At 45.1% G+C, this 26,351-nt stretch overlaps 1 protein-coding gene across 2 annotated transcripts; it reads left to right on the top strand.

Moving 5' to 3' along the window:
* On the top strand, positions 1-26,245 carry Slc16a14 (solute carrier family 16 member 14). Of its 2 annotated transcripts, XM_006984175.4 has the most exons (5): positions 1-139; positions 6,365-6,637; positions 12,904-13,047; positions 19,627-20,604; positions 25,770-26,245. In XM_006984175.4, the coding sequence occupies exons 2-5, from the start codon at positions 6,379-6,381 to the stop codon at positions 25,919-25,921; spliced, it is 1,533 nt and encodes a 510-aa protein (XP_006984237.1). In that variant the 5' UTR covers positions 1-139; positions 6,365-6,378; the 3' UTR covers positions 25,922-26,245. The 2 variants fall into 2 exon arrangements, with proteins under 2 accessions (XP_006984237.1, XP_042115655.1); XM_042259721.2 differs by lacking the exon at positions 12,904-13,047.
* The last annotated feature ends 106 nt before the right edge of the window (positions 26,246-26,351 follow it).

Raw genomic sequence — 26,351 nt, 5'->3', positions numbered from 1 at the left:
AGGCACCGCATCTACAGGATGCTAGTCGATATTGCCACCAATCCCCACGCCCAGTGCCCCCGGGTTCTCGGAGCGGACCTGGAAGTTCACGGGTCGAGACCCGGAGCCGAGTGAGACCGTTGTCCTGCGACTGCGTGCGGTGAGTATCCTGGGGCTGTGCTAAGGCCAGGGACTGCCGCAGGGTTGGAGCATCTTTGAGCCGGCGGATACTGGCGGATACCGGTCGATACTGGTGGCTGCAGCTCTTCCTGGGGATCCTCACCGGGCGATATCCCGGGACAGGGTCGGAAAAGAGAGGGACCTGGGCAGGGCGGCGGTAATCCCTCGTGCCCCGAGCTGCAGGCGGGGATGCGCAGGGTCCAGGACGTCGCGCGCCCCGGGCACCAGAGCGCGCGTCGCCTCCGCGCCCGGCCTCCGGCTCCGGGGTTCTTGAGGCCCCAGTTTACTACTCGAAGTAGACAGTGATTGGGACTACAGCTAGCGACCTCCGAAGGCGTGGGTGTCTCTGTGTCCCGGTGTGGGTGGAGGCTCAGAGGGTGCAGCATCTCGCGCGGATGGACCAGGGCGGCGGATGCTGAGCCCCCGCGAGCCGCTCTGATCCAGCATCTCGAGAGGAAAGGGGATAGTGAAGACCCAGCACAGCCATTAAAGGGTAGAGGCTGCCACAGCCTGACGAGGTTTTATGAGCTCATCTCTGCTTACCAATTAAGCCCTTTCTTCCTGCAGAAAAGTTGGTTCAGGCTCAGGCTCATTAGCAAGGGTGCTTATTAGGGATTAGAAAGATTCTCTTTTGCCTGGTCAAAGAAGTGAGAGGTCGAGGGCAAGGGAGAAGGGAGGAGGTGGTGTGGAGAAGAGGTGGAGAGTGACTATAGATTTGTTCATATTCGGACTTCACAGGGCACCCACTAAACAGCTGGCTCACTTTCAAGGCTGGAGATGTACCTCTGTTGATAGAGTGTCTGCCTAACATGCATGAGGTCCTGGGTTCAATTCCCCCAACACTGCCTAAATCCAGCACTGTGATACAATACCCATCCTGTAGTGGGATAAGAAGTTCAAGGTCATCCTCCAACCTGAGGTCAGCCTGGGGTGCGTGGGACCCTGTCACACACAAATACAAACAGATGTTTCAGTTGTCTTATCCGTAAAATGGGGTCGTTTGGGACTTCAATACCAACTGGCCAAGAACATCCTTGCAAAAGCCACCGATCACAGCCCTGGCCCATTGGATCTCTTACACACACACACACACACACACACACACACACACACACACACTAGCTGGGGTTCTCTGTCCTGCACACACACACACACACACACACACCCACACACACTCTAGCTGGGGTTCTCTGTCCTGTCTACACTAGCTGCCTTTCTTTGGCCCATTGGATCTCTTACACACACACACACACACACACACACACACACACACACACACACACTAGCTGGGTTCTCTGTCCTGCACACACACACACACACACACACACTTTGGCCCATTGGATCTCTTACACACACACACATCTCTTACACACACACACACACACACACACACACACACTCTAGCTGGGGTTTTCTGTCCTGTCTACACTAGCTGCCTTTCTTTGGCCCATTGGATCTCTTACACACACACACACATCTCTTACACACACACACACACACACTCTAGCTGGGGTTCTCTGTCCTGTCTACACTAGCTGCCTTTCTTTGGCCCATTGGATCTCTTACACACACACACACACACACACACACACACACACACACTTTGGCCCATTGGATCTCTTACACACACACACATCTCTTACACACACACACACACACACACACACACACACACACACACTCTAGCTGGGGTTTTCTGTCCTGTCTACACTAGCTGCCTTTCTTTGGCCCATTGGATCTCTTACACACACACACACATCTCTTACACACACACACACACACTCTAGCTGGGGTTCTCTGTCCTGTCTACACTAGCTGCCTTTCTTTGGCCCATTGGATCTCTTACACACACACACACACACACACACACACACTAGCTGGGGTTCTCTGTCCTGCTGCCTTTCTTTCGGCTCTGCCGCGTCTTGGTCTCGAGCGCGCCCTCTACCGGCATGAAATTCCCTGTGTTCAACTGTTTTAGACTAAGGCTGAAGAACTCACCTGGCCTATCAAGCAGCTCTTCCCTTTGGGAAGAGATTGCAATTTTAGTTTTAACTTGTCACGCACCCCTTTTTGCTTCTCATTATAATTAGTTCACTGAGTTCGACATAATGACAGCCCAATTAAAAAATGAACAACATGCTTGTGAAAATCCCTCCTATGACTGAACTGTAAAAGGTAGTTATATTTTAATATATGATACACTCCATTTTCATTTTCCCCATTACATCTGTCGCTTCAAGGTCATCCCCACCCCCCTTTAAGACTTTTATTTTTTATTTACTCAATTTTTTAAAAAGATCTTTCACATTTTTTAAATGTGTGTATGTATGTGCCTGCTTGTCTGTGTGCACCACATTCCTCTGAGGCTAGAAGATGTCATCAGGTCCTGTGGAACTGCAGTCAATTGTAAGCCATCCTGTGTGGGTGTTGGGAAGTAAAACCCAGTCCTCTGCAGAAGGAACAAGTTCTTGTAACTGCTGAACCATCTCTCCAGATTCCTTTTTAAAAAAATGTATTTTATGTGTATGAGTGTTTTGAGCACATGTATGTGTGTGTAGTGTGTGCATGCAGTGCTGGGGATGGAGGGGCAGACCAGAAAAGGGTGTCAGGCTAAATATCAAGTCACACCCATTCCACTTTTATCAGGAACCCTTTCCCGAGACAGCTAACCCACTCTAGGGACAGTGGCCTTAATCCACTCCTGCAGTTGGGGCCCTTGTAACATAAACCTTCTAAGGGGCCCACCTGTTATTATGGCTGCAGTGGCAGTTAGGTTTCCATATGAGCTTGGGAGGAAATAGTCAAATCATATCAGATTAACCCTTGTTTTTAAAGACTTCCATTTTACCGACCTAGTTAGACAATGAATTGTGAGGTCAAGGGATGATTGCTCTGAGAAAGATGTAAGTATTAAATGCAAACACTTGTTTCTTTTTGTTCGGTTTTGGGTTTTGTTGTTGTTTCTGTGTTTGCTTTCCCTGAAAGGGGCGGGGGAAGTCTCTTAAGGCCCAGGCTGCCTTCAAACTTGTTACATAGCTGAGGCTGGCCTTGAACTCCTGATCCTTCTGCTGCCATGCCCACAGGCTAGGGTTGCACACATGCACCATAATACTGTTTTGTTCCCCTTTTTTGTTTTGTTGCTGCTGTTGTTGTTTAAGACAGACTGGTCTCAAATTCCCAGCCATCCTCCTGTCTCAGCCCACTGTTTTTTGTAATTACAGGCATGTTCCACCATACCTCTTCCTACGTTCTTCCAGGGAGATCAGACAGGGACCCCTGAGGTCTCAGTGAGCTATTTACCCGACCTGCATTCTGAGTTGTCTGCATGTAATGCCATCTCCTGCCTTCTCACCTGGGCCTCTTGCATAAAATTGTCCATTGCATGCTACTCACCGACGTTCATTTATGATCAAATAACTGAAAATGCCCAGAGCAGTTCCATGGCAACCACATTTTTTAACCCATAAAATAAATAACTCAGTAAGAATATAAAGTTCTTAACATTACCACAGAAAGTTATTATTTTAGGTACTTTTCCATGGTTTGAAAAAATATCATTTATCTTGTGTATGCACGTGTCTGTGTGTGTGTGCATGTGTGTGTAGGTATGTGTACATTTGGTCATGGAGATAAAAAATCAGTGTCAACTGTTCTCCTTGATTGATCTCCTTTTTACTTTTTATGTTTTTAGATGCTTTTATTAAAAAATATTGTGTATGTATATGGGTGGGTCTGAATGTCTGCCTGTGTACCATGTCTACAGTACCTGCAGAGGCCAGAGGAAGGCCTTGGATCCCTGGAGCTGGAGTACAGGCAGTTGTAAGCCTCATGATGTGGGTCCTGGGAACTTAACCCCAGTCCCCTGGAAAAGCAGCCAGTCCTCTTAACCACTGAGCCATCTGTCCAGCCCCTGGTTTTCCTTCTCATATTTGGTTTTTGTGGTCTGGAGGGCACCCAGGGCTTCACTTACTCTGGGTCAGTGCACCACCACTTAGCCACGTCCCTTCTGTTCTAATATACATCAAAGTTGATTCTAGTTTCAAAGGAAATAAATAGTCAAAGGGAGCATAACATTTTTGTAAACATCAACTGAAAATGCCTCTCCCCTACCAGCCTTTCTCCTCAAAGCCTTGCTCTCCTTTCCACTGTTTCTTATTTTGTTTTTAGAGACAGGGTTTCTCTGTGTAGCCCTGGCTGTACTGGAACTCACTTTGTATCCCAGGCTGGCCTGGAACTCACAGAGATCAGCCTGCCTCTGCCTCCTGAGTGCTGCTGGGATTAAAGGTGTGCACCACCACACCCACATTTCTTTTCACTGTTTTAAACTTAAATGGAAATAAAATCTTTATGCTGACATGTAGGGTGACAGATGATGTGCAATCAACAAGAAACATCCTGGAACTGTTCACCCGAGTTCATGGGCTATAGCCCCAGATCATCCTGAGGTAGGCTCCCACAGCTCACTCCTACTTAGACCTTACTCTCCAAGTAATAAGGGAGTTGGGGCCACTTGTGAGGTCAAACTAGGAGTTCTCTGAAGTCACTGCCGAGTAAGTTTACAGTGAAGGTAAGTATAAGGGGCTGGAAGGATGGTTTATTCAGTCAAGTCTTTGTCCTACAAGCCTAGGACCTGAGTTCTATTCCATGTAAAAAGCCAGGTATGAGCCAGGCAGTAGTGGCGCACACCTTTAATCCCGGCACTTGGAAGGCAGAGGCAGGAGGATCTCTGTGAGTTCGAGGTCAGCCTGGTCTACATAGTGAGTTCCAGGACAGCCAAGGCTACACAGAGAAACCCTTCCTTGAGGGGAAAAATAAAAGCCAGGCATGGCTACATGTGCTTGTAACCCCAAGCATTAGTTCACTGGCTAGATTCCTCTTCAGTGAGAGATTCTGTCTCAAAGCAATAAGGCAAAGAATAGAGGGAGACATCCAGTGGCCTGCTATGAACTCCCAATACACAAACACCCACATACCCACACGTGTGTACCATATACATTCCACACACCCACTTACCCACAACAATCAAAGATGACAGGACATGTTTGTGATCCCAGCTCTTAGGGTATTGAGAGATAGGTGAACTCCTGGGATTCACTGGTCAGGTCATATAGCTGAATTTGTGAATTCCAGGCCAGTGAGCAATTTTAAAAACCAAGATGGAAGCCAGGCGGTGCTGGTGCATACCTTTAATCCCAGTATTCAGGAGGCCGAGGCTGTGAGTTTGAAGCCAGCCTGGTCTACAGAGCAAGATCCAGGACAGGCACCAAAACTACAATGTGGGAGGGGGGGGGAATAAAAAACAACAAGATGGACAGCTCCTGAGGAACACCCGAGGTTAACCTCTGGCCTCCATATATACACACACACATGCATGAATACCTACACACATATACAACTGGACACACGGACACACACATGTACTCATGAACACATACATACACATATGAGTAATAAAACAGCCAAATTTGAAGCATGCATGTCTACAATGTGAAACTCACATAGGCCAGAGGAGTTTTTTATCGGGATCTTTGTGTAGAATTGCTGGCATTCAGTGACAGCAGACCAACTTATAGTCATTTGTTGTTATTTTAGGTTCTCTGTGGCCATGTTCAGTCTGTCCATATACCATGCTCCACCTCTGCAGGCACTGGCTTCTGGCCTGCAGTGGTGCCACTTGACTTAAGAAACTACCCAGCAGTCATTTCCACTTGTAGGCAGTGGTTGCTTCTGTTATCCTGAACATTCATGCCTCCTTCCATTCTCCACACTCCCCATTCTCAGGCAGTGAGCTAACTACCTAGTTCACCAGACATTAAACTATAGGGTTCAACTTGCCGTCACTACCTACCGTCAGGCTCAGAGAACAGACTAATCTGTCTTACCCATCACATCCAGGGGGCTTGCGCTCTCTCTCCATCTCTCCTCTTCCTTTTTCCCTCCACCTTTCCCTACCCTCTCTTCTCCCTTCTTTAACTCTATAGTATCTATGAAGTGGTCATAAAGACAGACTTTAAAGTGATCTGTAAAGAAGTAAAGCGTGTCCCCAGACCACCAGGGACAAACTCTAATCTGAGCATCACTTGACCCTGAAGCTGTTTGATTGCAGTGGGAGATAGAGCTGTCTGAAGACAAGGAAGGTGGGTTGTTTGTTTGTTTGTTTGTTTGTTTCAATGTGTGATGAAATTATTTACTGTGTGTGTTTCAGAAAACCTTAGAACCATGTATGCAAGTCATGAAGATATTGGGTATGACCTTGAAGATGATCCCAAGGCTAAGAAGGCCCTGAAGCCCCACCCAGACATTGATGGCGGGTGGGCCTGGATGATGGTCCTTTCTTCCTTTTTTGTACACATCCTCATCATGGGCTCACAGATGGCCTTGGGAGTCCTCAACGTGGAGTGGCTTGAAGAGTTCCACCAGAGCCGTGGCCTAACCGCCTGGGTCAGCTCCCTGAGCATGGGTATCACCTTGATCGTGGGTACGTTCGCTGCTACCTGTTCTAAGAGGGGATGGCTATAAAATGACAAGTCCCTGTTGGGAGTAATTCATCCAAAAGAGAGAGAGAGAGAGAGAGAGTAATTCATCACAGTCCTGAAACATTAGGGATCAGATTATCACCAACAACTTTAAAATTGAAGTAAAATATTCAGAACACCAAATTTACCATATAGCTCTGTGTGTGTGTGTGTGTGTGTGTGTGTGTGTGTGTGTGTGTGTGTGTGTGTGTGTGTGTTCCAAGGCCCTTGTGTACGTCAGAGGACAACTTGTAGAAGCTGATTCTCTCCTTCCACCATCTCAGTCCTGGGGGATGAGGCTCAGGTTGCCGGACTAGAGTCAGCCAGTGCCTTCACCTGCTGAGCCGTCTCCCTGACCTCAACACTGACTTTGTAACTGATGATTCACTTTCATCACGTCTGCTTGTTTAACACTTTTGTTGGAACTGGCCTTCGCTCAGTGGTTCCTTAGAGTTGGCAACATTTCTGTTGTTTTGAGACAGGGTTTCACATAGCTCAGGCGGGCCTTAAACTCAGTACGTAGCCAGATGCTGGGATTACAGGCATGAACCACCTCACCCAGGTTATTTAACTTTGTGAATGTTTTGGGGGCACTGTTGGGTATCAGGTCCAGGGCCTCACAAATGCTAAGCAAGCAGTTTACCACTGCACTGCATCTGCTGCCCCTCGATGGATAGTTTTAAAAGATAAAGATTAACCAGGGTTGGCTACCTTTCCGTTTGTAATAAAACTCATGGAAGAAAGCACTTATTTTGGCTTATGGTTCCAAAGGGTTAAGAGTCTGTCCTGGCAGGGAGGCATGGCAGGACACAGTGGGTGTGGGAGCAGGAACAGGAAGCTGAGAGATCATGTCTCTGTGTACATGCCACAAGCAGAGAGAGCAAACAGGAAGTGGGGTGAGGCTATAAACCCTCAAAGCCCACCCCCAGTGACCCACTTCCTCTGGCCAGGCTCTACCTCCTAAAGGTTCCATAACCTCCTGAGTAGCACCACCAACAAGGGATGAAGTGTACAAATACATGATGAGCCTAAGGAGGAAATGTCCCATTGAAACCACCATAGAGGAGGATTAGGAGTTCAAAACCAGCCTCAGCTGTATAGTGAGTTCCAAAACAGCCAGCATACGTGAGACCCAAGGGCACAGATATGTATGTGAAAAGATTGTTGGTAGCTGGGCAGTGGTGGTAAATGCCTTTAATCCCAGGACTAGGGAGGTAGAGGCAGATGGATGTTCAAGGCAGGTGAGTTCAAGGCCAGCCTGATCTACAAAGCAAGTTCCAGGGTAGCCAGGGCTGTTACAGAGAAACCCTGCCTCAAAAAACAAAAACAAGCAAACAAAAAATACTGTTGACAAATGACTATGACATTATTGACACTTTCGGTTCTTCGTTGGTCTTAAAACTAGGGCAGGACTGAGAGATTGCTCAGTGGTGAAGAACACTTGCTCTTTCAGTTCCCAGAACCTATGTGGTGGCTCACAATCATCTGTTCCCAAACAAGAGCCATAATGATATCACTGGATCTGGTTTTTGGTGTTCCTTTTGTTCTAAGAGTGTGGGGCAAGTGTTCTTTATTATTTGGCGTGTGTGTGTGTGTGTGTGTGTGTGTGTGTGTGTGTGCGCGCGCGCGCACACACACATCTTGTGGAATCAGTCCTTTTCATTTTGCTGTAATGGTAGTTAGCTCTTGGTAATGCCTGCCAGCTGTTCATGAACAATGCTTAAAAAACAAAACTAAGCTGGACGGTGGTGGTGCACGCCTTTAATCCCAGCACTTGGGAGGCAGAGGCAGGCAGATCTCTGTGAGTTCAAGGCCAGCCTGGTCTACAGAGTGAGTTCCAGGACAGCCAGAGCTGTTTACACAGAGAAACTCTTTCTCAAAACAAACAAACAAACAAAAAAACCAAACAAACAAACAAAAAACTAAGCCAGTCAGTACAGCAGCTAACGCCTTCTGTCTGGCTTGTAAAATCCTTTAGCTAGTAATATTCACCCTGACTTATGGCTTTCCTTTCTTTTCATTTCTCTTAAATGTCTTAGAAATTTTCATAAGTATGCATATCATAAAAGCTCACCTCTGAATCCTTTCTGTTACGTTGGAAACATCATATGTAGCCTGCCGGTCTTTCATGTCAAAGGGCTGTCAGCAGCAAAGCTAGGAGTCACACATGTTCCATTGTGGGCCACTTGGTCCCCAACTGTGGCATGGCTGAGTGAGTGTGAATGTATTCCCAATAAAATGTGGGGCTGAGAAATGGCTCAGTGGTTAAGATTAATGGCTGCTCTTCCATAGGACCTGTAATTAATGTTTTTTAATGTATATAAAGAAATATCATCAAACTTATGGTTTCTCAATATCAGAATTTCCAAGAATTCATCCAGATGTTCATGACAATGGGCTGATTTTATGTTTATATAATATACATATATTTAGTTTATTATTAATAAATTAATATGTTAATATTATATTAATATATAGCATGTACTATATAAAAATATATTTAGTATGTAATAAGTCTGTTATAAGAAGTTGACCTTTGAAGGCCGGGCGGTGGTGGTGCTCATCTTTCATCTCAGCACTCCGGAGGCAGAGCCAGGTGGATCTCTGTGAGTTCGAGGCCAGCCTGGTCTACAGAGTGAGATCCAGGACAGGCACCAAAACAACACAGAGAAACCCTGTCTCAAAAAAAAAACAGAAAGAAAAAAAAAAAGAAGTTAACCCAGTTGTTGTTATTAATGTCAGAATTTATTAAGTAAGTCTTTACATTCATGTTTCAAATTATGCATTTTTCAAAGACTCTAGACAAGGAGCTGGAGAGATGGCTGGGTGGTTAAGCACATTTGCTGCTCTTGCAGAGGATCTGCGTTCGGTTCCCAGCACCCACCTAAAGTGGCTCACAACTGCCAGTAGCTCCAGCTCCAGGAATATCTGACGCCTCCGCCTTCACTTGCACTCACATGCACATACCCATAATACACAGACATACACATAATTAAAAACAAAATAATGAAGCTGGAGAGATGACTCCTTGGTTAAAAGCACTGACTGTTCCTGCCGACGTCCTGGGTTTGCTTTCTAGCACCCACAAGTACCTCATAATCTCAAACTCCAGTTCCAGGGGATCTGACTCCCTCTGCTGGACTCTGCAGACAACAGGCATGCACGTAGTACATGTACATATGTGCAGGCAAAACACTCATACACATAAAATAAATAAATATAGTTTTAAAATAAATCTTGCTAGGTGTTGTAGTGCACATCTTTAATCCTAGCACTTGGGAGGCAGAGGCAGGTGGCAGGTAGATCTCTGTGACTTCCAAGCCAACCTGGTCTACATGGCAAGCTCCAGGCCAGCTGGGGCGACATAGTGAATAAATAAATACGTAAAAATAAACTAAATCTTTAAGCACATACACACACGGCAGACAAGGCTGGGTTGTAGCTGAATGGTAGAACACTTGCCCAGTACGATGCTCACTCTTCCTTGTCAATCTGACAGACTTAGAGTCACTGGGAGACGAACCTCTGTAGAGTTTGTGTTGATTTGACTAAAGAGGTAAGACCCACCCTAAATGTGGGTCTGGAGGAAGCTGACTGAGACCAGTATTTGTCTTTCTTTGCTTCCTGATGACAGACACAATGTGACCAGGCAGGGTGGTGTCTTTGATAAAGGAACCCCTTTAACCCAGGCTCAAACAAATCTTCCCTTAAATTGTTTTTATCAGGATTGGTCACAGCAGGAGAAAAGTAACTAATGCACTGGCCTTGTGGGAGGACTAGTTCCTTCTGCAGCACAGAAGAAAGAGACCTCACAGGGAAGTTTTTTTTTTTTTTAGTTTGGGCTAAGCAGGGAAACTCTTGAGAGCTCAATTATTTTATTTATTAATGTATGAGTGTGATGCGTGTAAAGGTCAGAGGACAACTTTCAGAAATCCGCGCTCTCCCTCCAATGTAAGTTCCAGGAAATGAACTCAGGTCATCAGACTTGCACAGCTATCTTCTTTTACCCACGCAAACCCCCTCTCCAGCCCTAAATTAGTTTTTAAATCAAAAAACCCCACTCAAGTGTAGCACTCAATAACCATATAAAGTGATGACAACCATCTTGGATCTCTACCGGGTGTCAAAAATGCACATCCTGGGAGCTGGGGATGCAGGTCAGCTGTAGTGCACCTACCTAGCATGTATGAAGAGCCCTGGGGGTCCATCCCCCAGCCCCTAATAAACCAAGCTTGGTGGCAAATGCCTGTTATCCCAGCATTTGGCAAGTGGAAGCAGGAGGGTCAGAAGTTCGAGGTCATCCTTGGTTACATAGGCAATTCAAGGCCAGCCTGGGCTGCATGAAACCAAAAAAATTGTAGCCTAATGGTCTCAGAGGAGAACTGGGGGAGAAAGCAGGGCCTGAGTGTATTGAAGACAGCAAGTCCTTTTAAGTTTTGCTTGCGTTGGGTGTTCTGTGATTGGCTGTAGTCATCTTTATGAGAATCCTTTTCCAATGTTTCCTTTAGAACTGGAGTCAGACTGGGCAGTGGTGGCACACACCTTTAATGCCCACACTTAGGAAGCAGAGACAAGTGAATCTCTGAGTTTGAGGCCAGCCTGGTCTACAGAGTGAGTTCCAAGGCAGCCAGGGCTACACAGAGAAACCCTGTCTCAAAAAAACAAAAACAAAACAAAACAACAACAACAAAAAAATGAACTCAAGTAAAAATTTCTGGTGTGGGTCAGTGAGTTGGTTCAGTTGGGCACTTGCTACCAAGTCTGACAACCCAGGTTCCATCCCCCAAACCATGTGGTAGAAGGAGAGAATCCACACCTATAGCTGTCCTCTGACCTTCACTCCAACACCAAGGCACAGCCACTCACACAGACATGCACACACACGGTGCATAAACAAATGTCATAAGTGAATTTAACCTCATCTGCATTGGAAGCCAGAAGGCCAGGAAGAAGACAAGAGGCAAGGGTAGAAATTGCTGCTAGCCTGAGAGGGTGTGGCCAAGCCAAAGGGTCAGCCATCACATGGCCCCAGTCAGTTGGGGATAGGTAGGAAACTCATCAGTGTTGCTACTGAATTTGTGTGTATGTGATGTCTCTCATTTTCAAGTGTTTGCTTATTCCACACATTTTCAAACTTTGTGTAAGGTCGAGAAAATACATGCCAGGTGGGATCCTGTTAGAACACTGGCCAAGGACTTCTGCTGTAGGCAGAGTGAGGCTGACTGCTTGTTTCCAGTCTAGAATCATTTGTTCTCCTATAAGATTATGTACATCTGCAAGGTTTTTATACTTTAAGATTGTTGGGAGCACAAAAGTCCTTGTGCCCAAAGATCTCAAGGGAAACCAGAATGTTATTCACTTAGGGGTGTCTCCTCAGTGGACAGTAAATACTGCATTACCTCTCCTCAATAAAATACCTGCATTTCATCCAGAAAGCTGGAGTAGGTGTTGTCAATGACCTGGTGACTTTGCTATCTGTAGAGGCTGACCTCATCCAAACCCCCTAGAATGATTATCCCAGACTCTCTCACCCTAGACCTTTATCTTTAGTTCCAAGTTAATAGAACCCATCCTTAGGGGAGATGTCACATGTACTTTATGGCCTGTTGACCTCTGTGCTATCTTCGTCAGAGATCACACCAGATCCCAGGCCTTTTAGCTGTAGAACCCACCTTCATGGTTACATGTACTTTGTAAAGGAGTTTCTATGTGGTCACCCCTTAAGCTTTATTGTGCACCTGTAGTTGGAATGATTGTAGCCTGAAAAACCCTTTTCCAAATTCTATTGTGTTTAAATATGCTTACAATAAACTGCCTGGCATAAGACTTCCCGATTTGATCCAGGTTGACCAAGTCAATCTGAACGGACTTTTCATTCTTACCTCTTTTCAGATGGTTACCTGCCTTGACACCTGTAGAGACCCCATCATAAGATGTTTTAGTTTTGCCTGTGTTATTAAAAATTACATTTATTTGTTTATTGGGAGGTGCATGTGTGGAGGTCATCAACCTGTGGGAGTCTGGTCTCTTTCAACCAAGTGGGTTTGAGGACTCGAACTCAGGGTGGCGGCTTTGGCCACAAGCCCCTTTCGTGCTGAGCCATCTCGCTAGCCCTGGTTTGGTCTTCTTTAAGCAGCCCTGGTAATGTTTTACTCTTTAACTTTTTGTGTGGGGACACTAAGACAACAAGGAGCCTCTAGTCAGTGCCTTTTCCACTGCTCTGTGGCAGGACCTTTCATCGGCTTGTTCATTAACACGTGTGGGTGCCGCCAAACAGCAATCATTGGCGGGCTGGTGAACTCCCTCGGCTGGGTGTTGAGTGCCTATGCAGCCAACGTGCAGACTCTCTTTATCACCTTTGGAGTGGCAGCTGGTAAGCATGGCTTAACATTTTTTTTTTATTTCAGTGTCTTGTGCATTTAGATGACGAATTTAACTGTGGAGAAAAGAGGCCCATTGAGACATTCTCTTGATAACGTAGAGAGATGGCTCAGCAGTTAAGAGCATTTGTTCTTGCAAAGGACCCAGGTTCCATTTCCAGCACCCACATGGCAGCTCATGGCCATTGTCACTCCAGTTCTAGAGGATATGATATCCTCTTCTAACCTGTGTGGATAACACACACACACACACACACACACACACACACACACACACACACACACACAAAACAGTTTACTTGTATGCATACAGGCAAAACACTCACACAAATAAAATAAAATAAACAAATCTTTAAAAAAATTTAAGGCATTCTGTTCTCGTCTTGGAAGTGTGTGTGTGTGTGTGTGTGTGTGTGTGTGTGTGTGTGTGTGTGTGTATACACGCGCGCCATTCTGTCATCCTCTGCCTTATTGTTTGACACAGGGTCTCTCACTGAATCTGGAGCTAGGCTGGCAGTCAACAAGCCCCAGAGATCCTCCTGCTAGTGACACCTCCCCGCCCCCACTAGTGTTACAATATTCAAAGCCCCATCCAGCTTTTTACTCGGATAGTGCAGTTTCAAACTCAGATCCTTGGTTTGCATAGCAAGCCTTCTTATCCATTGACCCAAGAAAAAACTTTAATAGATGCTAAGTGTCCTTTATGTGTGGGTAACTTACTAGAAACTGTATTTGGCTTCCCAAATAGAACAAAATTCAAACTTTCATGCCAGCTCCTGAGTGCTAAGGTAGATCTTTCTCCTTTGAAGAATGGGAAAGGGGGAATAATGACACAAATTTAAGTGAGTAAACAAATTTCTAGGGAAATGAATGACATTCTCTCTCTCATTAATAAATATAGAACTGAATGTGAATAATGGAATAGTCATTTATCTTTCAGCTCTGTTTAGATGAATGAATTAGCACAAGCCACAGGCAGGTCGAGATTCTCAGAAGCCAATCTAGCACACAGGCAGGGGATGGATTAAAACTGAACACCATGCAGAGTGATTTGCATTCTGCAAAATGTATTCCTAGCTATAATTTCCTTTACCCACAGGTTGTGGGGTTCACACAGTGAGTAGTTATTTCCTCCAACCCTGTGTTCTGGTGAAGCTGTTCCTGCCTGACTCTGTGAAAACAGAACTCTGATCCTCCTCAAAAGTGAATTGTTAAATCAGAATTGAAAGCTATTTTGTTTTTTTGTTGTTTTTTTTTTTTTTTTTTTTTTTTTATTTTTATTTTTCGAGAGGGTTTCTCTGTGTAGCTTTGCGCCTTTCCTGGAACTCACTTGGTAGCCCAGACTGGCCTCGAACTCACAGAGATCCGCCTGCCTCTGCCTCCTGAGTGTTGGGATTAAAGGTGTGTGCCACCACCGCCCGGCTGAAAGCTATTTTGATTAAGAAAGCCAGATGTAGTGGCACATGCATTCACAGCATATGAGTCAGAGGCAGGGGCATTACCAAAAGTTTGAGTTCAGTTTGGACTTCTTAGAGAATTTCAAGCCAGGCTATATAGTGAGACTCTTTCTCAGAAAATAAGGAAGGAAGGAAGGAAGGAAGGAAGGAAGGAAGGAAGGAAGGAAGGAAGGAAGGAAGGAAGGAAGGAAGGAAGGAAGGAAACCCCAGTGCTCAGGATACAGGCAGAAGGATCTCTATTAGTTCAAAGCCCTGGTCCACAGAATGATTCCAGGACAGCCAGGAATACACAGTGAGACCCTGTCTCAAAAATCCAAAACAAAATCATAAACAAAAGAAAAGATCTAGATGTGGTGGTACATAGCTATAATTCTAGCCCTAAGGAGGTGGAGACAGGAAGATCCAGAATGCAAGTCCCATCCTCAGCTACATACATTGTATGTTCAAGCCCATCCTGGGCTACACAAGACCCTGTCTCAAAAAACAAAGCAAGGAAGTTATTGGTTGGGATATGGTGATACACAGCATGTCTGTAATCCTAACACTTGGGAGCTTCAGGCAAGGCGATAGAAAGGTTAAAATTAGTCGGGACTATGTGTGAAGACATTATCTCAGAAAACAAACAATGTAAAAACAAAAGGTTTTGTCTATTTATTCATTCATTTCTGTTATGAGATGGGTCCTTATGTGTCCCCAGGCTGGCCTTGAATTTACTGTGTAGCTGAGAAGGACCTTGAACTTTTGATGCCCCCGCCTCCACCTCCTGAGTGCTGGGATTGCAGCAGTGTGCCACCAGGCCTGGTTTATTGAGGGCTTCATTCCTTCTGGGCAAGCACACTTACCACTGAGCTGCACCCATTTGTGCCCACCTTCTGTAACCACTTAGCATTCGTGTGACATTAGGCACATTAGACTTGTCACTGAAGCTCCTTACACCTCAGTTTCCTTATGTGCAAATTGAGGAGCAAGTAAGAGTACCATAGTAGCATGTTGAAATGATGGGAGTAATTTACATAAAATGCTAAGCATGATGGTAAATGTTAGCTGACACACAGACATGGTAGCGTATGTGTAGCATAAAAATGACATAAACTCAAGCATATCGCTTAAGACAAGAGGAATGGAACACTAAAACGTGGTGTCGATGTGCTGACAAGATGGCTCAGGGGTAAGTATTTGCCTATGACAGGTACGAGCCTGGACAGCCTAAGTGGCTCTTGGATCCCCAGGTGGAAGGAAAGAGCCACCTCCTAAAACACTGGTTCTCAGCCTTCCTAATGCTGCAACCCTTCAATACAGTTCCTCATGTTATGGTGACCCACCAACCATAAAATTATTTTTGTTGCTACTTCATAACTGTAATTTTTCTACTCTTATGAATTGAATGTAAATATCTTATATACAGGCTATCTGATATGCGACCCCTGTGTGAAAGGGTCGTTTGGACCCCAAGGGGTTTGTGGCCCATGTGTTGAGAACCATTGTCCTAAACGTTGTCTTTTGACCTCCACATGCATGTTATTGTATGTGTGTGTGTATCTGCAGTCACACACAGACATGATATACACATAAAATAATAATAATAATAATAATAATAATAATTTTTAAAGGGATTAGAAACTTGTTTTGTTTTGTTTTAAGACAGGTTTTCTCTGTGTAACAGCCTTGGCTGTCCTGAAACTCACTCTCTATAGACCAGGCTGGCCTGGAACTCATAGAGATCTGCCTGCCTCTGCCTCCCAAGTGCCAGGATTAAAAGCATGCACCACCACCACCTGGATAGGATCAGAATTTCAAGGCCATTCTTAACCACAAATTCTACCTAGCCTGGGCTACAAGAGACCCATCAAAATCCAAAGTATGTCAGTGCCACAGAACAAATCACCTAGTGTCTTAAACAAATTCAACAAAATAAATTGCAAGAGGCCTTGGGGTAGGTTTAGGAAAAGACTTAAAATAGGCAACAACAGCAGCAATGTGTAAAACCTTTTTGGACTGCAGTTTAAACATGCAAGTTTTTGGGTTTTTTTTTTTTTTTGAAACATTTGAAAATTTGAGCACCTTCTGGATATTTAGTAGTATCAAAGAACTTTTTTCCCAATGAGATAATGATATGAGAACCATGCCATTTAAATGATTCCTACATTTGGAGATTTATCCTAAAATATGCACACACAGGATAATATATTCTCGATTTGCTTCAAAATAATATGTGGTATTTACAAAACTGGCTGTGAGTTGAGATTTGTTGAAGCTTAGGGGTAGCGTGAAGAGTCATTAAATCATTCTGTTTTTAAAAGCTTCCCTGGGTTTGATCTAAACTTCCATATGAAGCTGGAAAGATGGCTCAGCAGGTAAGGTAAGCTGCTCTCCCGAAGGACTGGAGTTCAGTTCCCTCCACCCACACTGGGCAGCTTAGTACCCTAGGCTTTGAGTTTTGTTTGTTTGTTTGTTTTGAGATAGGATCTCATGTAGCCCAGGCTAGCTTCAAATTCTGTATCTAAACAAGGATGACCTTGATACTCCTGCCTTGCCTCTGAGCTCTGGGATTAGTGGTGTATGTGTCACAATACCTGATTTATGTGGTGCTAGGATCAATCCCAAGGTCTCATTCATGCTGGAAAAGCACTTTTTGTGTGATGTATGATATTCCAGACAATAGCACATCCTCATGGTACATTTCACAGGTCCCCTGTGGCTCATCTAGGGTTTTTTTTTTTTTTTTTTTTTTTTAGAATAGCCATAGACACACTCATTGAGGAGCCTTTTTAAATATATATATATATAATATTAATAATTAATATATATAATTAATCTCTTTTTGAAAAGATTTGTCAGGCTGGAGAGATGGCTCAGCGGTTAAGAGCACTGGCTACTCTTCCAGAGGTCCTGAGTTCAATTCCCAGCAACCACATGGTGGCTCACAACCACTTGTAATGAGATCTGGTGCCCTCTTCTGGCCTGCAGGGACATATATATAGAAGGAGAGAATTAACAACTACCACAGGACCAGAGAAAAGTGGAAGCGGGTGAGGGAGGGGGTAATGGGTAGGAGAGGGGAGGCTTTCCTTTCACAGCAGTGTGGTCCAGGTGGCATTGTTGATGTCAGATGGGCTGAGAGCTGAGGGTATGACTGCAGAGTCTGTCTGACAGTGACATTTTGTAGCCAGCTTCTAAAGTGGTAAGGTCTCAAAAGTCCACACTAGCCACAGAAATTGATTTGAGTTTCTCATTTCTTGGAGGATCGAGCTAGGGTTTTAGATATACAGTCATCTAGAAATTATATCATTTCTATATTTTTTACTTTGTTAATTTTCTCAAATAGCAGGTAGATGTTACAGATGGCCCAAACTCAATCAACCCATGAGGAGGATGTGGACCTGGTGATGGACCATGGATGATGTCTTTTTAATATTTTTAGAGTTTTTTTTTTTAAGATTTATTTATTTTTATTTTATGTTTATGGGAATTTGCCAGCATGTGTATGAGCCACATTTGTGCAGTGCCCTCAGAGGCCAGAAGAGGGCGTCAGACCCCCTGGAGCAAGAATTACAGGTAGTTGTTAGCTCAGGTAGTTGTTAGCTATCATTTGGGTGCTGAGACCAAACCTGGGTGTGTGTGTGTGTGTGTGTGTGTGTGTGTGTGTGTGTGTGTGTGTGTGTATTCAGTTCTCTCCTTCTCCCATTTGATCCTGGGGATCAAATTCAGGTTGTCAGGCGTGGCAGCAAGCCCCTCCGTCCTGTAGCTGTCTGCTGGCCTCGGTGGGCTGTTTTTACTTTGTCTATTTTACATTCTAAGAAATTCTAGATTTCTATCTTTGTGATCATAAGCTTTATAAAGATTGGTCCAGAGTTTGGCCCAGTGCTGAGGACTGTGTCTTGCCCTCACTGATGCTGGCAGGAGGCTTAGGGACCGTACCTGCTCTAGATGGAGGCGAGAACCTGGGAGAGTAGAAGACCAGAAATGAGGCAGACTAAGTAAGGTCTCATGCAATGGCCATCTTTATTCAGGGCATCAGACAATGTATATTCTGAGAGTAATCTGAGGGTTAGGTTAGTCGTGTGAGCAGCATTCACTAGCATTCAAGCTGTATACAGTCACAAGGGCAGCTTGTGCTTGGGAACATCACTCTGAATAATAATGGGTAGGATGATGGTGACTAAGTAAACCCCCTCCTAGTGAAAGCTCCTTCCAGGAACAACCCATGTTATGGAAGGAACAAAGGTTACAATACTTGCTTGTTTACTGGGTTAATTCACACGTTCTCAAAAATTCTCACACAGCTTCATTCATGGACAGTGTTCCAACAAGGGACTTGTCATTTTCTTTTCTGTTTGATTCTGCTGAGATAGGGCCTCACTCCACAGTGAGGCTGGCCCGGAACTCACTGTGTTTTGAATTTTCTGATCTTACAAGAGGAATCTGCTCTGATGTTATTGGTGGAAACTACTGCAAAGCTTGATGGGAAAAACGGCAGCTCCTCCTGGCTCCCCTCTCCCCGGAACTTCTTTACATAGTCATTATTATTCCTTCATTAGAATGGAAAAGTACAATGGTGTAAGGAGATGGAGGTGTTTGGATCTCAAGTGTCCCTGAAGGCTGTGTAGTGAAGACAGGCCGTTGAGAGGTAGTGGTATCTTTAGGGACTAGGGCCTAGTGGAAGGAATATGTAATTGGGAAAATGCCCCCCTTCCTCTTTAAACAGGGTCTTTTGCATCCCATAGTGGCCTCAAACTCACTGTATAGCGGAGACTGACCTTGAAGTTCTGATCCTCCTATCTCCACTCCTTAAATGTTAGGACATGTGGTGTGACTGGGACCACTTTCATGTGGTGCTGGGAATTCATGCATGCTAGGGCAAGCATTCTACCAACAGTTAGATCCCTAGTCTTCTCTTTCTCTTTACTTTTCTGCCACGACTCTCTGCCATGACATGCCCCAAAGCATCATGAAGTAAGTTCTCTAAAATTGCTAACCATAAGAAACCTTTCTTCTTTTTAAGTTGATTACCTCAGGTGGTTTTGCTACAGTCTGGAAAGCCACCTGGCACAGCAGGTGATCTTTATGCACTATGGATCCTGACTGTGCCTGTGTTTTTTCCCATCTCACCTGCAGGCCTCGGCAGCGGGATGGCCTACCTGCCTGCGGTAGTCATGGTGGGAAGGTACTTTCAGAAGAGACGAGCCCTGGCCCAGGGCCTCAGTACCACAGGGACAGGATTTGGGACATTCCTGATGACCGTTTTGCTGAAATACTTGTGTGCAGAGTATGGCTGGAGGAATGCCATGTTCATACAAGGTGCCGTGTCCTTGAACCTGTGTGTTTGTGGGGCGCTCATGAGGCCCCTGTCTCCTGGGAAGGTAGAAAACTGCCCAAGAGGGAAGGAGCCCTGTGCCCTCCCAGCTTACTCCACTGAATCTGTAAAATCAGGAGGACCACTGGGCATGACTGAAGAACAGGACAGACAGCCTGAGAATGAGGAGACTGTCTGTGACCTTCAAGCACAGGAGTGTCAAAGTCAACCCCGTCCCAGGAAGAACATGTGTGCTTTGCGGGTTCTGAAGACAGTGAGTCAGCTCACTGTCCGAGTCCAGAAGGGCTTCAGGGACTGGTACTCGGGCTATTTCGGAACAGCCTCGCTCTTCACCAACCGCATGTTTGTGGCCTTTATTTTCTGGGCTCTGTTTGCATACAGCAGCTTTGTCATCCCTTTTATCCACCTGCCGGAAATCGTCAGTTTGTATAACCTGTCGGAGCAAAACGATGTGTTCCCTCTGACCTCAATTATAGCAATCCTTCACATCTTCGGGAAGGTGATCCTGGGGGCGGTGGCTGACCTCCCCTGCATCAGCGTCTGGAACGTCTTTCTCATAGCTAACTTCACCCTGGTCTTCAGCATCTTCCTCCTGCCATTGATGCACACCTATGCGAGCCTGGCTGTCATTTGCGCCCTGATTGGGTTTTCCAGCGGGTATTTCTCCCTCATGCCTGTGGTGACGGAGGACCTGGTTGGCACTGAGCACTTGGCCAATGCCTATGGCATCATCATCTGTGCCAACGGCATCTCAGCTTTACTGGGACCACCATTTGCAGGTGAGTGCCCCCAAGGTACCCAGAGCTTAGAGTGCATGCTGGAGGGCAGGATGGGTCCCCACCCCTTACAAAGTCCAATGTCAGAGCTGGGTGTGGTGGCACAAGCTTGTGATCTCCACACTTGGGAAATTTAGGTAGAAAGAGCACTGCTAGTTAGAGGTCAGCCTAAGCTGTCTCAAAAAACAAAAATCAAGGGCTGGAGAGAGGGCTCAGAGGTTAAGAGCACTGGCTGCTCTTCCAGAGGTCCTGAGTTCAGTTCCCAGCACCCACATGGTGGCTCACAACCATCTGTAATGAGATCTGGTCCCCCTCTTCTGGCATTCACCAAACCTGCAGGTAGAACACTGTGTTTAGAATAAATAAATCTTAAAAAAAAATCAAAACAAAAGGGCCAGATGTGGTAGTACACACCTATAACCCCAGTAGTAGGGTATTGAGGCAGGATTGTTACAAATTCCAGGCCAACCGTAGCTACATGATCAGAACCTGTCTCAAGACATCAAACCTGTGACTCAGCAGGCAAGGACACTTGCCACCAAGCCTGACAAGCTGGGTCCAATGCCCAGAACCCGTGTGGTGGAAGGAAAGAAGGCAATGTTGTCAATTGTCCTCTGATCTCCATGTTGGTGCTGTGGCACAGACCCTTACACATACACACATTAAATAAATGAAACTGTTAAAAGAGAAGAAACCAAGAGCAGGGCTGAGGATGTGTCTTGGTTGATAGAGTGCCTGCTACCTTGCAGGATGCCCTGAGTTCTACACCCAGCATGTCATACCCTGGGTGTGGTGGTCCATGCCTATAGTCCCAACACTTGAGAGGCAGAGACAAAGATCTAGAGTCCAAGGTGAGACTCTGTCTCAAAAGACCACCAAAGGCATCCATGCCTGTTTTTGCCTGTCGCTGCTCGAATGAGCTGCCATAAACATTATCTTACTGTTCTGGCAGTCAAAGGTTTAACCCAAAATACAAGTGCCTCTGGCCAGGCACCACGGGGGTGCACACCTTTAACTCCAGCACTTGGGAGGCAGAGGCAGGGGGATCTCTGAGTTCCAGGACAGCTAGGACTGCATAGAGAAATGCTGTTTAAAAAACCAAAAAAAAAAAAAAAAAAAAAAAAAGCCAGGTGTTGGTGTTAAACACCTTTGATCCCAGCACTCAGGAGGCAGAGGCAGGTGGATCTCTGGATCTCTGAGTTCAAGGCCAGCCTGGTCTACAGAATGAGTTCTAGGACAGCCAGGGCTATGCAGAGAACCCCTGTCTTGAAAAACCAAAAGGAAGAAAGAAAAAAAGAAAGCAAGCAAGCATGTACCTCAAGGCCAGGGAGAAACCCTGCCTCGAAGGAACAGATGGAGAGAGTTAGAGTTAATCTTGCACACTCAGATTGTCCTACAATCTCCAAGCACTCCACACACACACACGTGCATGTACTCACACAAAAACACTAAATATATGTTTCACGTATATTTATATTAGTATATAGTTATGAGAGAACTTTAAGGCCAGGCATGTTGTGCAAGCAACTTGGGAGGTAGAGGTAGGAATATCAGCAGTCTAAGGCTAGCCTGGGCTCCATATGACCCCATCTCAAAGCAAAACAAAACAATCAAAAACACTACCACAGCCGGGCGGTGGTGGTGCACACCTTTAATCCCAGCACTCGGGGAGGCAGAGGCAGGCGGATCTCTGTGAGTTTGAGGCCAGCCTGGGCTACCAAGTGAGTTCCAGGAAAGGCGCAAAGCTACACAGAAAAACCCTGTCTCGAAAAAAACAAAAAAAAAAAAAAACAAACAAGCAAAAAAAAAAAAAAAAAAAAAACACTACCACAATAAAAATAGCCAAGGAAAAAAGTTTCTGTGGGCACCTCCCCTCACTTCTGTGGGGACTCCAGGCTTGTATCCCCATCCGTCAGGTCTGAAGGGCCTTTTCTCCTCCTGTCTGCTGCCTCCTCTCCTCCCACTGATTCATACACTGAAGAACAGTCGTTGGCTGTCTGAAGAATGTTTAATTACTCTCCAGGCCAAGAAACTAAAGTCATAATGTGATGCGGGCCCAGCATTTGTGCACCATGGGGTCAGGGTGCCTGGCAATAGGATCGACTAAATAACCACATTCATTCACACATTCAGTTCATTCAGTTCTTGCTAGACATCCCAAATGGGCTTAAATGCTACATAGCGTGCAGCAGAGAAAATTACTTCTCCAATTACCTTTTTTTTTTTTTTTTTTTTTTTTTTTTTTTTTTTTTTTTTTTGTGATTTCAGAAACAAACATGTTTCCCATTTTTTCAGGGAGATTTCTAGTCCCATTTACAAACCTGGTACAATGTAGTGCCACATTAGCCACTTGAGTATTTCAATTTAGGGAAAGCATGCAATTCAAAACATTACACAGCCATTTCAACCATGACAGTAGACAACATCAACTTCAATCTAGTTCATTTTATAACATGTTGTTGTTTTTTTTTTTCTCTTTTGGGGGGCCTGCCACCCAGCTCCCAAATAAATCACACAGAGGCTTATTATTACTTATAAATGATTGGCCTTAGCTTGGCTTGTTTCTTGCCAGCTTTTCTTAATTTTAAATTAACCTGTCTACCTTTTGCCTCTGGGCTTTTCCTGTTCTCTTACTCTTACTCTGTGGCTTGCTGTGTAGCTGGGCGGCTGGCCCCTGGAGTCCTCCTCCTTTTCTGGCTATTTCTCTTTCTTTCTCAGATTTCTCCTTCTATATATTCTCTCTGCCTGCCAGCCCCGCCTTTCTTCTGCCTTGCTATTGGCCATTCAGCTCTTTATTAAACCAGCAGGTGTTCTAGACAGGCAAAGTAACACAGCTTCACAGAGTTAGACAAAGGCAATATAAACAAAAGTAACACAGCTTAAAATAACATTGCTGGGTATTCATTTCTCCTTAAAAGATGTCATAGTAGTAGCTGTTTTCATTGTAGTCTAGGTGTTTTCAAAATACTTTCTAACAAAATCCAGCTAATCAGATTTGGCTAGCTTGAGTATCTACATGGCTAACCCTCGCTTGAATAAAATCTAGCACCCTAACAAGCATTTTCAGTGTTGCCCAAGAGCTGGGAGCCATTTAATTGGTGAGAAAGACACCTATCCTTCTCATTGGGCACACTCCAATGGAAAGGGAGGGCAACTGAATCGGGAACCCGGTCTCACTTTGAAGCTATTGCTTTGAGTTAATGGGTGAAAGGATTGTAAAGGTCCCAAGTTCCAAATCAAAGAACAGAGATCACAACCGGGCGTAATGGTGCATGCCTGGTCAGGAAAGCTCACCCATCCTCAGCTACATAGGTAGTTCACACGGCTGAAGATGTAGCAAAGTGGTAGAGCATGTCTCTGGCAAGTGTGAGGCCCTAGCTAGGTTCACCTCCCAGTATGGGGGATGAAGAGATGAGTCAGTGATTAAGAGCACTTGCTGCTCGTCCAGAGGTTCAGTTCTCAGCACCCACATCAGGTGACTCACAACCACTCCAGCTCCAGAGAACCCACATCCTCTTCTGGCCTCCCTGGGTATTGAACCCAGGGCTTCTTCATATACTAAACAAGTAAGTGATCACCATTGGGCTACATGCATCACCAATCATTTTTTTATTTTTTCCTATTGGGGACAGGGTCTCACTGTGTGGCTATAGCTTGCCAGGAATGCACTATGCAGACCAGCCTGGCCTCGAACCCCCAGAGGTCTGCCTTGCTTCTGCCTTCCAAGTACTGGGATTAGAGGTGTGAGGCAAACTTGGCTAATTTTCACTCTGTAGCCCAGGCAGACCTTGGATTTACATTCTTCCAGGAGCTGGGATGGCAGACCTGTTGTGCCGCCAGGTCCCTGCCCTGATCTTCTAACTTTCAAATTACATCCCGTACCTTCACCCGCCCTGTTTCTAGGTAGATAGGTAGATACAGACCACTCTCCAGCTACAGCGTCTTCACTTACACACGCCGGTCATCCCTCACAGGAGTCCCATTGGAGGCAGCTGGTGTCACTGAGCAGAAGTTGGTGGGGATTTGTTAAGATGTCAATGTCAGTATGGCTTTCAGATTCCGAAGCTCAATCATTTCATTTTTGGATTATGTGCTTAATCTTGTTTTAGATTGCAGATGGAGAAAGGACAAGAGCATTTTACTAAGCCACATCTAAAGAATATGACCTTTATTTTAGTCTCCTTTTTGCTGTTTGTTTTTTGACTTTTGTTTTGTTTTTGAGACAGGTTCTCATTGGGTAGCTCTGGCTGGCCTGGAACTTGCTATGACTAAGCAGGCCTCAAACTCACAGAGATCACCTGCCTTTGCCACACCCGCAGTCTCCTATTTTTAAGTCAAATAACACATTTAATAGGGATGACGAGCTAACTCAGTGGGCAAAGTGCTTGCCACGTAAGTTCCACACGCTGGATGACCTGAGCTAGCTCCCTGGTGGAAGGAGAGGATCCACTCTACAAAGTGTTCTGTGACCTTCACATAGCACATTATTACGGTACATAAAGTTCACACACTTACACAATAAACTAAAAACAAATAACAACAGCCAGGCACGGTGGTGCACGCCTTTAATTCCAGCACTTGAGAGACAGAGGCAGGTGGATTTCTGTGAGTTCTAGGCCAGCTTGGTTTATGTAGTCAGTTCCAGGGCTACATAGTGAGACCCTGTCTCAAGAACAAACAAACAACAACAACAAAAAAGTTAAAGATTAAAGAATAATGAAACAACCCATAGTGAATTTGAGACCAGCCTTCAGTATAATGTGTAAGATCTTGTATCAAAAAAAAAAAATTCTGAATGAGGCCTGGCCCTGCAGCCCGGGGCGGCCACACGTGCAGTGCTCTGGGTTCCATGCCCATCATCACAAAGAAAAGTTAAAAAATTGGAGGGGCAGTGTTGGGGACTGAGCCTTGGCTTTAATGTGTGCTAGGCAAGTGATCACCACTGAGCTACATCCCCAATCCCTAGCCCAAACTCAAAAAAAAAAAAAAAAAAAATTGAGCCAGCCTGATCTACAGATCAAGTTCCAGGATAGCCAGGGCTACACAGAGAAACAAAAAACAAACAAAAAAAAAAAATTTGAAGTAGCGATAAATGCCTGGTTTATATCTTTGAATTTTGTCTTAAACCGTGTCATACTGAATATATCTGTATTTTTTTGTTTTTGTAGGGTGGATCTTCGACATCACACAAAAATATGATTTTTCCTTTTATATCTGTGGCTTGCTTTACATGGTAGGAATACTCTTTTTGCTCATTCAACCCTGTATTCAGATGTTAGAACAATCCAGAAGAAAGTACACAGACGGTGCACATGTTTAGTTAGTGTCCTGCAACACTTCCTGAGTCCTCGCCTCAGCCTACCTCACCTGGTCGCTAGGGGGCGCTCTGTGTGGTCACTGGCGGTAAATGCCGCTGTCATTCTCTCACCTGGAGCATCATGGCCTCCGGAGGGGGCAGAAGTGATTAGAATGGCGTATGTCTTAGAGATGATGGTGTTTAGAGCTTATTAAATAGTTGATACAGGTGCCCTGATGAAAACTTAAACCAGGCATGGTGGCAAATGCCTATCATCTCACCTCTAGGTGGAGGCAAGAAGACTGGAGATTCAAGGTTAGCCTCTGCTACCTAGTGAGTTCCAGGCCAGCCTGGGCTACACGAAAACCTGTCTCAAAAAAAAAAAAAAAAAAAAAAAAGAAAGAAAGAAAGGAAGAGAGAGAGAGAGAGAAGTCTCTACCTTCTCTCTCTCTCC

The sequence above is a fragment of the Peromyscus maniculatus genome, chromosome 13, assembly GCF_049852395.1.
Source record: "Peromyscus maniculatus bairdii isolate BWxNUB_F1_BW_parent chromosome 13, HU_Pman_BW_mat_3.1, whole genome shotgun sequence".
Taxonomy (NCBI): Eukaryota; Metazoa; Chordata; class Mammalia; order Rodentia; family Cricetidae; genus Peromyscus; species Peromyscus maniculatus.
The sequence above is the reverse complement of the archived record's forward strand: the minus strand, read 5'-3'. Positions and strand labels throughout refer to the sequence as shown.